General features: G+C 43.6%; 1 protein-coding gene across 7 annotated transcripts in view; it reads left to right on the plus strand.

Moving 5' to 3' along the window:
* The first annotated feature begins 4899 nt into the window (after positions 1-4899).
* Positions 4900-13769, plus strand: part of kcnq5a (potassium voltage-gated channel, KQT-like subfamily, member 5a) — a 130722-nt gene continuing 121852 nt past the window's right edge. For 2 of the 7 annotated variants that reach the window (XM_042709537.1, XM_031579626.2), the window contains exon 1: positions 4900-8223. In XM_042709537.1, coding sequence (XP_042565471.1) covers positions 7853-8223 — 371 coding nt within the window. In that variant the 5' untranslated portion in view covers positions 4900-7852. The remainder of the gene's footprint in view (positions 8224-13769) is intronic. The other 5 variants (XM_031579627.2, XM_031579629.2, XM_031579625.2 and 2 more) reach the window with 4 other exon arrangements.

Here is a 13769-nt window from a genome sequence, read left to right on the forward strand (position 1 = left end):
CACTTTACTTTAGCTGGTCTCAAAAACAAATGTTATCCCCAAGAGCAATCTATTACTCTTTAAAGGTGCAGTCAGTGGATTAAAAAAAAGAAAGAAATGCTTCTAGACCTAGGGGTGGGGGGTGGTGGTGTGTGTGTGTGTGTGGGGGGGGGGGGGTCAGTTCCCACTGTGGGTTGATTGGGTCCACTTCCTCTAGACAGGATGTTATAGAGTGATTTTGAACTTGGTGAAGGATGTATTTCAGTTACTGAGTAATGGCAACTTATATCAGATCAAGGCATGCAGGAAAGGCCCACCACGCTCCTCTGACTCTGCCATTCACTCCTCTGACACTTTGGCAGTTCCCTAGATACAGTACCAGTACATGCACAGTATTCACTAAGTCCAAGCTTTTATGGAAAATGACAGTACAGGTACATTTATCTTTAACACTGTGTATTTCATTGGAATTCAACCGCTGACCTTCATATAATGTGGTGCTTGTGGGCACTCATCCAATACTCACCATCATCTACCCTAGCCACTTGATATGGGCATGAAGGGAGCCTTGAAAAGGAAAGAATTGCGGGAACCTTCATCTGCTTTGTGTTTATACAGCTGTCTTTCTACCAGAAATAATTGTTAGTGTCATGACATGCATATTGGAAATAAAACCTCTATTACTGGTGTTCAATGTTTGATCCACTTTCCTACTTGTTCATGAAGAAGTATGCATGTGGCAGATGTAAGTTTTTTCCCTGCAATAACACACTGGAAAAGAATGAAGTGCAGACTATAACACCATGTGGCAAATAATATCAAAGAAACTGACAATGCTGAGAGTATCATTTATTGCCAGTTGCACTCCAGACAACAGAGAGTAGAATGGGATAGGATGAGGTTTCCATTTTTTTGTTGAAATTTTTAATGGACCATTACATTCTTTGTCACTACAGTACTTAAACACATGTAAGAGAGAGAGAGAGAAAGAGAGAGAGAGAGAGAGAGAGAGAGAGAGAGAGAGAGAGAAAGAGAAAGAGAGAGAGAGAGAGAAAGAGAGAGAGAGAGAGAGAGATAGGGAAAGTGTGTGTGTGTGTGTGTGTTTAGAGCATAATATTCTTTTCTAAGAAGGAATTATGTAGGACAGCTCAAATGCAGAGTCCCTCATGCAGGACATCAACGTTTTAGGATCATGTCACAATGTTTAAAATCTTTTTAACCTGTGTCGTGCTTCCATATATGTGCAAACTCTATCTCTCAAACCACAACATTTTATCCAAGTGCCTTTAGGACATTTTAAGCTTGACAATATCAAGACAATTAGTTGTGGAGTATATACAATAATGAACTTATTATTAATGTCTAATGAGTAGGTGGTGGTGGTATTGTACTGTGCAGACATGTGCCATCTTACACTGGATGATTTTATGTGTACATATATTGTGATATATCACAGTTTCTATCTGTGTATTTGCTAGCTCTGCTACACAAGGAACACTGGATTTTGAAAGGCTTAAGGTCTGCAACATTAAACCACAATGTGTCTTCACTGAACATCCAAGAGCACATGGCTTTTCATGCTTAGAAAGAGAGTTTGTGAGCATAGGGGTGGATCTAATTGATGTGTGCTACTCACCTACACAATGAATCTGAGCCTGAAAGACCAAATGTCTTACGTTCGTGTTTTTCTAAGTTTGCAAAGGTAAAGGGTTGATGAGAAAAGAAATAAAAAGAGGGAGAATGAAAAGCAACAGTATACTAAATACTGAACTGTTGCCTCTAATTTGCCTTCCTATTCATATCCTTCAGTAGAAAATCCTCAGTATAATACATAGCTCATTTTCAGTATCCATATTCATTACAATTCAGCTCCACATAGCAAAGGCGACTAACAAGCATTCCAGCAAATTCAAAAGAATCAAGCCATTTCAATCCGGCCATCAAGACATTTTTCTATAAATGAAGTGTCATTGTGCTGTATACGCGTGATACTGAAAGTGTGCCGTGTGCGAGGGAGCTAAAGTTAACGATAGCACGACTAAAAGGATAACTTTCAGACCAGTACGGAGCAAGGCAGTGAAAATATGTCTAGCGTTCATTCATTTCCTTCTCTTTTTTTTAAAGAGGGTCTTGATTTATGTCCATTCGTGCAAATATGTTAAAAAGCATGGCTGGTCTGGAGCTCCATCCCTCAAATGAATGTATCGCTAATACTTTTGGGCACATTATTCATCTTCCTCGGCCTTGATCCCGATGGCCATATAATCTCCTCAGGAATTTTACGAGTGTGTGTCTGAATATGTGTGTGTGTGTGTCTGTGTGTGTATGTCTGAGTCTGAGTGTGCCTAAGCGTGTGTCTCTGTCTGAGCGTGTGTGTATGTGTGTGTGTGTCTGAGTGTCCTAAGTGAGAGTGTGCCTAAGCATGTGTGTGTGTGTGTCTGACTGTGAGTATGCCTGAGTGTGTGTGTGTGTGTGTGGGGGGGGGGGGGAGATTACGAAGGGGGTGGCAGCAGTAAGAAGGAATATGTCTGGGCCCCCACTACCCTTCAGTGCAGTGCCATACACACATTCTGGAGAAATGTGTTTCGGGTTGATGGACTCCACAGATGAGCCCCTGAATGCTCTGAAGCCCAGTAAAGCCATCTTTTGCAAGCCGACTGGCCTTTTAGGCCCACTGGACTAATTTACATTAAAGTGCCCCTTACATTGGAAGTACACAAATGAGTAAAGTGTAGTAAAGCAGAAGTATTAAAAACCAGTGAAAGATGACATATCGACAACCCCACAAATGCAAAGTTTAAGGTTCGGGTTATGGCAAAGGTTAAGGGCTAGTGTGGACAGTCAGATGTAAAGCACTGCACTGCAATAAGTGATTTAAACTGTAGTTTCATTAGTGTGCTTGATTCAGAATGCCATTAATAATCCAGTTTGGCTTGGTAGCTGGCCGTGGTCCTGGGATGCCTATAGCAGAGATTGTGTGTGAGCGATGTGGATAAGGGAATTTCCCTATGGATATTGTGAGCTTAGAGCTACTAGTGAAATGGAGGAGAAAGGGGAGGAGGTGGGAGGTGGGGTGAGACATCTGTCAGTCATCCCCATGGGCTCCTCACAAACTTTGTTTAGAAAACCTTATTAATGGTATAACTACAATGAAACAAGGCTCTGCAATACAACATGTTTACTTACTTTTTCTTTCTTTTGTCTGCTTCCAAACAAAGTTAAGTGCTTTATGTGTTTTGTCACTTTCAAGGTAATTATTATGTAATTTATTATTATGTCAACTATTGCGTAAATACTGCATGTTTTGACCGTCTCATCAGGAAAATCTTTCTCCCTGATGTGGATCTAATGGTTGAAATCATGCTCTATTAAATTCAGGTGGACTGTATGTGAGTTAGTGTGAAGATGCTCTTTTAACCTTTGTTTAGAACTGGTCAACATAAACATGTCTGTGACGGAGTGAAATATGCGCCGTCACTTTAACACAAGACTTTAAACTGAACACAATTCAAGTATAAGATACAATTCAAATTCTCTTTTTTTCTGCAGCAACACCAGGTAACAAGTATTAGATGCCCACAGCAGTGTCAAAAGTAATTACAAATGTTGTATTTTTTTTTTTTTAGATAACAACCATTAAACTTTCTATACTTTTATAAAGTTACATCCCTGTGTAAGACTAATTCCAAAATGTGGCCTTGTGGCAGAAGGGGAGGGAGAAGAATGAGAGGGGAAACAATCAGGAACATGGCAGATGAAATCATACACATATCAGGATGAGCATGATATGGCTTGATATCACGGACATTGACGTAATAGGGTACGTTAACTTCCAAGGAATCCAATGGTACCTCATTTCAAAGTACCTCAGGAAAATCGAGCAATCTTCAAAAGTGATGTACAAAAACACACCTGCCACTTTGACCCGCTGGTGGCACTAGAGTGCTCAAAGCGGTGGCGCAGACATGAAACTTGATGAAAAGAATCAGGGGACTGTCCCCACAAATGTCAAACGTTTTTTTCATACAGTTCTAGGGTCTGCCATAGACTCCCACGCAGTTCTAGGGTCTGCCATATGCTCTTATACAGTTCTAGGGTCTGCCATAGGCTCTTATACAGTTCTAGGGTCTGCCATAGACTCCCACGCAGTTCTAGGGTCTGCCATAGGCTCTTATACAGTTCTAGGGTCTGCCATATGCTCTTATACAGTTCTAGGGTCTGCCATAGGCTCTTATACAGTTCTAGGGTCTGCCATAGACTCTTATACAGTTCTAGGGTCTGCCATAGACTCTTATACAGTTCTAGGGTCTGCCATAGACTCCCACGCAGTTCTAGGGTCTGCCATAGACTCCCACGCAGTTCTAGGGTCTGCCATATGCTCTTATACAGTTCTAGGGTCTGCCATAGGCTCTTATACAGTTCTAGGGTCTGCCATAGACTCTTATACAGTTCTAGGGTCTGCCATAGACTCTTATACAGTTCTAGGGTCTGCCATAGACTGCCACGCAGTTCTAAGGTCTACCATAGACTCGCATGCAGTTCTAAGGTCTGCCATAGACTCGCATGCAGTTCTAAGGTCTGCCATAGACTCGCATGCAGTTCTAGGGTCTGCCATAGACTGCCACACAGTTCTAAGGTCTGCCATAGACTCGCATGCAGTTCTAGGGTCTGCCATAAGCTCGTATGGCAAAAGAAAAAGATGAATAATAATAAGAAAAGGTAGAAGCACAATGGGTGCCTTCGCTGCTTGGCCCCCAATTCAATGTTGTTTTTACCAACCATGTAGCCTGCTATATTCATTATTTATTTGCACTATCTGCTTTGTACCACTAGAGGGCAGATTGAAAACTGTGAGCGCACGAACGGATCGTAACCCCGGCCGTTGCAGTGGCACAATCCAAGTGTGAAAGTGGCAGTGGGATGAGGAAGGCCAGCTGTTTAATATCACATGGTTGCTCGCTGAGGCCAGAGCTCCAGTTTGGGACGAATTAGTTCTGCTGCTGAAGCTCATCAGCTGAGGCCTAAGAGAAAGAGAGAGAGAGAGAGAGAGAGAGAGAGAGAGATGCCGTGGTAGTTCATCTTACTGTTTTTGTGCCATCTCTCTCCTCTCTCTCACACATACACACAGGCTACACGCAGTAGTATTAAAACATGATTTACAATAAAGTAACTACAATCAGTCTATCGAAAACGGATGACCAGGTTCAACTTTCAGAGGTCCATCACAACGGTGTAAAAACGTCATTCAGCAGCAGAGGGAGCCAGCTTGAAATGTCTAATGAATTGTTTCATTTTATTCACATACATTTCAGCCAAAATACTTTTCTGTCAGGACTGTAAGAGGCCTCAGGAGTAATTATTCTACAAGCCAGATGGTGTACCCACACTCCCTAATTCTATTCTTAGCTCTGATGGAACAGCAGCGAGTGCAGCCCTGAAACGGGGTTCTCTTCGATGTGCTTAATGAGCAGTATAGGAACATTACAGAGAACAGAGCATGTGGTGTGAGAATTAACTGGGTAATCAAAAGTCAGCAGTTTCCTAGGTGGCACTGGTTTGAGAGGTGACACCTGCATTAAACGGTTCAAACGATATATATACACTTAAACTTGTAGCAAGCGGAATCTGGTTCGATCAGTAAAATCATTATTCACCGCCATGTGGAAAGCGTGACCGAATCGCTGCTCTCTCGATTAAGTTGGGGCATTTGAAATGTATAAGTAATAACACAAGGTGGTCTAATAATATTAAAACTGCTGGACACAGCGGTACCAATATTGGCTAATACATTCAGTACTGGCTCAGATCAAATATGTCATATTGCAGCTTTTACGTTTAGGAGAAATATAAAGCGTGCTTTCATAATAGTCTGTCCTCCATAATTATCTAACTAATTGTGTGAAAATATCGGTGTCGACTGAATAACTGAGTGACTAATTATTTCAGTCATAGGTTACCATATGCCAGGTCAAACGTATAAAACAAATGAGCCTACCTGATCATTCTATGATGTCAACTTTTTTCTTTAGTTGACTGTTCACGGTGCACTTTATGGTCATGAATATTTCTGCCCATGGTGTGTGATATAATTATTATAATTATACAGATTTCAGTATTTCAGTGTGTATTTTCCATAATAAATTGCATGGTTTTGTTATTGTCTTGCTTACGATAAATCTCAAAAAGTGACCACAACAAACTACAAATACAATTCAAGCGCACCAAACGAAACAGTGTGGGTATGGAACACCACTCACTGACCACTCCGTGCTTCGCATTTTTTGTGTCTGAGCTGAAGGGAAAGGACAGCTGCCTTGACAAGACACGTTACGGTACTTACAGTGCTGAGTTCATCCATACCATAAAATCAAAATCTATCAGGACACATAGAAGGCACAGCAGTATTGCATAAAACTGAGCAGATAGAAGTAGGCGAAATAGCCGACAAGAGTGTCAGGCTATAACGAATTTAAATATTAAGTTAGTTAAATTAATGTTGACTTTATTCAGGTCTGGTTTCGACAAGCTTATTTCACGACCTCAGCTCATATCATGTGCATTTCCGATACGATTTTATTTTGTCAAGCCTTTGAGTGGACTGCTGAATTACACAAAGCAGATGAATTCTGGATCGCCTATCAAATTTTGCTTTGCTGTCAATGTGTGGCTGCTCCAAAACAACTGTGTTGGTTGCGAGTCGATTCTGTTTCAGCAATGATCACGTGGTTTGCTTGACATCGGCTCCTTGCCTCCAAAATGAGTAGTAGAATGGGGGAGAGGGAGAGAGACTTCTTAGTTGCCAAAACAGTTGAACTGCAAAATGGGAAATGGCGATGCGCTCAGAGGAAAGAGAAGCCTCAAAATAAAAGGAATACGATCAGATTTCAGAAGTATCGTTTTGTCGCCTTCTTTTAAACATTGTCCATGAAAATCTCTTGGTGCGCTGCTTCTCGAGTGAGTACAAAATGGACAGACATTTATTATAACCTCTCAAATCGTAGCGTATTTTAATGTGTGTTTGTGTGTCAGTTGAAGTTCCAGATGAAATAAACGAAAGCTGGATAATGTGAAACAATCTTTCTTAGAACAGGTTCCTCTGAAAAAAGAAACCTACTACTTCTGCTTGGGTCCTCCGCGACGAGAAGCACACTCGCGAACTAAACGTGTGGAGTAACACTTCTGTATTTCTACGTTTTGGTATGTGCATCAGCAAAATGAAAAAAGTCACTCCACACACTGGTCTTACTCTTGATTCAGAGGAGCACAAACGGACAACCTCGGGACACTGACCAGCGGTGATCATGATCTGGAGCGCAGAAACATAATCACCAATTACGCACGACAGAGGACTGGTACAACTAATGCCTAACTTGTGGGGTGTCTACATAGAAAGTAACACCTTCGGGACTCACAGCAGTCCAATGCACGCTTGTTTTGACACATTTCAGTTAAGACGAGAGAGAAAAGGAGAGTAAGAGGGCGGGAAAAAAAGAGACCTACGTGAATGTGGGGTGATGCCCTCCCCTTGCCAAATTTCTACCCCCCAGATGGTGACACTCCTTCATAACCCCAATCTCTCAGCTCCTCCAGCAGACTCCAACAGCCATCTGAACTCTCTCAATCCTGCTCGCTTAATGGCGACATTTTAATGAAGCAGCTGTTCGACACCGCGCATGAATGAGACTGAGTATATGACGAAAAGTAAAATATAGCAAAGTATCAAAACCATTGTAAAATACCCTCTTAAAATCAGGGTGTGTTAGTTTAAACACGGGAGTTTCTCCCACTCCCAACCGCGCACCTTGCAACCCCTCCTGTATATGTGCGTTGTTCTGGATCCCAGAGCGCACACCCAGCCCTCGATGGTGATGCCATGCCCCGCAATCACAGCGGAGATGAGGGCAGTGGCACAGGGCTCTGGATGAAGACATTGCCGGGCCGACGAGCTCAGGAGTACGGATTGAAAGATGTGGAGTCCGGTGAGAGTGCAATGAACAACGCGGCGAGGATGGGAGACGGTCTGCTGTCGGCAGGAGGTGGCGGTTCCTCGCCAGGGACGACAGGTGCAGGAGGCGCGGAGTGCCTGAGAAGGAAGCAGGGCGCCCGTCTGAGCCTCCTCGGGAAGCCGCTCATATACAGCGCGCAGAGCGGCCGAAGGAACGCCCGCTACCGCAAGCTCCAGAACTACCTCTACAACGTCCTGGAGAGACCAAGAGCTTGGGCTTTCGTCTACCATGCTTTTGTGTAAGTACTTTACAATACAATGTATTGCAAGTATTCAGTCAGCTTGTTGCCCTCAGTAAGACAGTGCACCTGTTGCTTCAACATTGAGTAATCGACTGCATCTTTGCCTTGATGACTTGTTTTTGTGTTTCCCCTGGCTTATAAAATACATTGTAATATTGATTGCAGTATCATACAATGCACCTAATGAGTGCTGTGAATTAGTGTCGGGTTGCATACAAAATAAGAACGTCTAGTTATATTTGAGAAAATGTTTGCGATTTCGAATATTCCTATGTTATCTCTATATAAAGTCATAGTTACTGAAAAACTAATTTCATTGTATTTTTAATCTTTGCTCAGAATACGTTGTCCAATTGATATCCATTTGACATATTTCTGATTAAAGAGTTCTTGGTAAACTCTCTGCATAAATGCGGTCATACATAAACTCGTTGTACGCTGAATGAGAATATTTTCCAGCATATTTGTGTGCCACGATCTCTGTAGGTCATGACTTAGTTTCTCCTTAAGGCGATTCGTGGTTGATTTTACTCACCGTGCATCTGTGCTGTCTCGCAATGTGAACATTTGTTGCGTGTTTCTTGTTAATTATTTTGCAGACGGGATCTCCGCTGCTTTTACCTGTTTGTTTCATAATAAGACAAATCCCGCAAATGCAATTTACACTTACATTTTGCAAAAACAAACACGAAGTTTCCTCTGCAGCATGCAGGGCCCCAAGCGCTATATCTGGGGCTTCGGGCCAGAGCGTAAGCTTTGTCTGAGGGAGGAAGTGTTGCTGTCAGAAGGGGTAAGATTGAGGCGCTGCGAGGGGTTGCGAGGCAGGATGTTGATGTTTTATTTGTTCAGACGGGACGGCCGAGGTCGCCGGGGTTAAGCCGTTACATCTGCACTGACCACGGGCTCCCACACCACTCATATGGACGGCACTGACGTTTCACATCCACCCACGTGCAAATGGCATTCGCGAAAACGTCTTGGAAAAAAGACAACGACAAATTGAATGTACAGCACAAGGGAGGCAATAGATGTTATCTGATACAATCTCTGCCTTGGGTATTGATAGCTTACCTCTATACCATTTTGACATGTGGCATGGATGGGCCACAGGAGTTGCATGAGGTTAGGCTCTTTTGCGTCAGATACTCATTTGTTGGCCTGGGTTACATGATTACTTGTAGCAGTATGGTTGTGCAGTGAAGAAGCACATGACTAACCGGACAGCTTCCTTTGCCTCATTAAGTTGCTTTTCAATTTGATGAAACCAGTGCACACCACTTTGTCCAGATGTGGGAAAGAGCACTGATTAGACAAAACACATCAGGATGTCAGCACATAGATGTCATCACGCCGGGCTGACACAGTGGACAGGGCTGGAAGGGAATAGTAGAAACATGTTGAGGATTTGGTTCTGGATGGGGTCTTTTCTCTGCTCACTGTGGGGGTAGGCTGGAGGGACTTTGGCTCCGGGGGTTTGACCTGGAGTCAGCCAGATGTCCTGCTGATGTCGCCCTTCTCAATCTGCCTGCAAATCCTGCACCCCAGCTGCCCTCGTGAAGCGCAGGCGATGTAGTGAATGCATCACCCACTGAGTTCCGCCTATAGAAATACATATTTCATATCTGCACCTGACTGCATAAACAAGTGCGCTGTGATCAGAAAGAAAGTCTTTATAATACCTCAAAATCTTCACACACATTCTTGTCAATCCCCCATCACCCCGCAGCAGCCCCTAACATGATGGTATCTGGCAGCCAACCTCTCGACTGTCCCTGCATCCTTGCACAAATGTAGAACATATTCCCTTCAAAGAATTGGCTCTAAAATCTGTCTGGGCGTGTGTGTGTGTGTAGTGTGAGTAGAAGATAGCGCACGGAGGGAAAATGCAATGGAAGCCCGTACTCAGGTGTAGGGGCTGTTTAAGTGCATTAGAAGAAGCTGAACTGCGTTAAACCTGCTGCATCGGAACAATAAATAACAAACAGATGTGGAGTGGACAGGATGAACAGCTTCACCATGCTGTCACTGTCCTATCTAAGCAGCGTCTCCCACAATGAATCTTTCTCTTGACCCCTCGTTTTATCTGACATAAGCTTTGGAAAGCAGCGCGCCTATTGTACAAGGGTCAGTTAGTTCTGTGTGTGTGTGTGTGTGTGTGTGTGTGTGTGTGTGTGTGTGTGTTTGTATGCTGCAAAGTGGATGTTGACATGGCCACATTCATATATTAGGCTTTCATCCATGTGGTTTTGGACAGTGTATGTGTGCGCACTATGTAATAGATGTTGATGTGGCAATGTGCATTTTTTAAACCACAGTTAAGAAGAAATAATCTCACACGCACGGACAGTATCCAGATGGAGAGTTTGCAATATTTACCCCGAATTAAAAATAAGTAATAAATATGTATGAGACATATTTAGCTGTCACTACTCAAATAAATATTTCTCCTTTACTGAGGGGATTTGGCAGCAATAGTCAAGATCCATATTTTTCTTTTTTATGTGATTCTTATTTCATAGAGGAAGATGGAATTATTTATAATATACATTCACATGGGTAATGTATGTTTTTTTTTAAAGTATAAGAGGAACTATTTTTAGCCCTTGTGTACATGTGTGTGTGTGTGTGTTCATGTGTGTAGTGTGTGTATCTGTGTGTATGTGTGTCTGCATCTGCAGTGTATTATTCTTTGGAGCCATTGACTTTCAATCTGGACCAGTGGCTCCTTTTTAAATTGAATGGATTTTTCAATGACCATTTCAATAACTCACCGTGGTGCGCTTACACCAGCAAATGTTTTCACAGTGCATCTTAGCCTGCTCATTCATTGTGCCGCCCGCGCTAGACCGCTGTCCAGCACATTTCCCCCAAGGTTAAAGCCCTCAGTCAAAACTCTCTTGCGCACTTAGATATGCCCAGTCCTCCACTGCCAGCCATCTAAACAGCCTGAGTGAAAGGCGGTAAAATGCCATGACAAATCCAGCGTCTGTTTTTTATGGCTTGGGGTTTTGTCTACTCAGGTGTCTGATGTTGTGTCTTCTTTCGCTATACATAGGGAAGAATTGGGGTTGTGGAGTAGCTGTGTGGTTGTCAGACTGGAGTGTCTATTAGTGTTTGTATGACAATACTGTGTATGTGTGTGTATATGTGCGGGCAAAATGTGTGTTCTAATCATACACCATAACACACAATACAAAAACATGGCTGTTTGAAAAAGTAAATTTTAATGTGAAGGATAACTACAAACGGCATAGAGATTTTTAAGCCATCTTTAGTTCTATCATCCCGTGAATGAAAGTGTAACAGAAAGGCTCAGAACTTTCAAAAGCATCAAACACATTTCTAAGTTCACTAAGGGAAGTAATAAATACAGTGTTGTCTGTAAAACGTTAGTCATATTTCTGAAATGTAGAAGTCACTACAATAGCATTTCTTTAAACAGATGGCCTGCTGAATGCTGCCCAAAATTCAGTCACACAAAACATGAGAACTTTCATTAAAAACTCTGATTTGAAAAAGAAAAAAAAATGAAATGGCTCCTCCAGAAAGTGAACCCTGATCTTTTCCAGGGACTGCTGAGGTTTCGTCTAATATACCAGGCCATGGCGTCAGAGTCAAGCGTGCACTTTTTGAGTCGGGCCCACCGCAAAGTTCTTGAGTGTCCGTCCGCTGTAATGAATCTAAAATCCACCAAAGTAAAGTTCACCAAGTTCCTTTCTGCTGAGACACTGGCTAGTGCTGAGCTTCATGGCTGAAAGAGCTGGATATCCAGACAGACCCATGTGGGGGTGGGGGTGGGGTTTAATTCAGTGTTATTGACGGCAATTTGTCCCATGTCCTGTGACTGAGCCTTTAAAGGCTGGTAACTGAATACCCCTGTGCTCTTTTCAGTGAGCTGTATTTGACTCAGTGCTTACACAGGTGAGAATAAAGCGTGCTTTTGTTCACTGGCAGGTACTGGGGGTGTACCAGGTGGAGTAAGGGGTCAGCCAGGCTGTGTGTGTGGGGGTGGGGGGTGGGGGGGGGACAGAGTAGCTTCTGTGACTTAAAGAGACTCAGGTCCAGATTTAACCTGACCAGTTCAGGCTGGTGGATAAGTAGAGCAGGAATAAAAAGAGGTGGTTAAATGTCACGCTGATACACAGGCTTACACACACACACACACACATGCAGTAAGAACACACACACACACACACACACACACACACACACACAGCCTGCAAAATAGTGTTAATTTATCACATTAGTGCTGGCATCAAGATCCTATTTCCTAATTCCCTGTCTTTGGTGTAATCTAATGTGCTGAGCTATCATAACACATATGGTTTAACATCATGTCTGTGTCAGATTGCTGCACACCTGCCTCTTTTGAACACACACTGCATGGACATGCATGCATGGCATCTAGACATGGCCTGTCGAGAGGAAGATGAACTGTGCCCAAAAGAATTACATTTTGAAACCTTGGCACAGTAGAATACTTTACCTAATAGGACTGAAGGGTAGAGTTTGTTTACACAAGAGCGTCTGGTAGAGCAATACTCTGTGGGTTGTGTTTGAGTGTTTACCCATCAAGACTAACAACACTACGCTGGCACCAAAAAAAAAGAAAGAAAGAAGGTGTCGGGCAGAGGGTACCATATGACAATAGCACTTGATTCACTAGTGCGGGTAAGTAGTTGGAGTCATTTGTTTTGTCTCCAGCGGGATGGCACGGCCTCCCTCTGACTCAATTCCTTTTTTGAGGCTTGTGACTCTTTAGCCGCGTTCTTGCGCTTCACTGTCACAACAGGCCCCGCTGGCCATAAAACCCCAGGCTGGTTATTGTTGTCGCTTTACTGTAAGAGAGCTGGATGGAAACCCAAGACTGGCTCCGACTTCATGGAAAAAAAAGAAGAGAGCATCTGTGATCTGTGATGGCGCTGGAGCAGATCACAGATCTGGAGAAAGCGCAAAAGAGAAAAGAAAGAAAGCGTCACATAAACAGGGTGTCAGGGCTCCTGCAGTCCCAGATATATGAATGGCATAGGGGGTATGGGGGGTGGGGTGGGGGGGGGGGCATTATCAAAAGGGATGCTGCCATTAAGCTGCCCAGGCTCCTGACACCAGACGGATCCCAGGTGCCAGCTGCTCTGACCTGGGGCACCCCTGGCACCTTTCATCCGTGCCAACCCGTCAGCCAAATGCCCGGCGGAGGAGAACCAGGGCGGATGTCTCCCCCGGGGGGAGTTGTTTGGGGGAGCCGGGCCAGGCGGGTCGTTGCGCTCTCTGGCAGTGGTACCGCGTGTGTCTGCCCCCTCTCCACCTTGTTCCCTTCCCGTTGCACGATAATAAAAAAAAATTGCACATTGTCTTGAGACGTCACAGACTGGCATTGTATAAACACAGGGTCTGCCTTCGGGAAGTAGAGCATGGAAAATGGATTTGCTTCCTCCATCGAAATGTCCTCTGGATAGCTTGCGCTGTGTTGTACCAAATAGGCGAAGCGTAGAATGAGAACACGTCACATTCATTTGACCCCTCCACCCATCCCTAACCACGCC

Source organism: Clupea harengus, chromosome 13, assembly GCF_900700415.2.
Source record: "Clupea harengus chromosome 13, Ch_v2.0.2, whole genome shotgun sequence".
In the NCBI taxonomy this organism is placed as follows: domain Eukaryota; kingdom Metazoa; phylum Chordata; class Actinopteri; order Clupeiformes; family Clupeidae; genus Clupea; species Clupea harengus.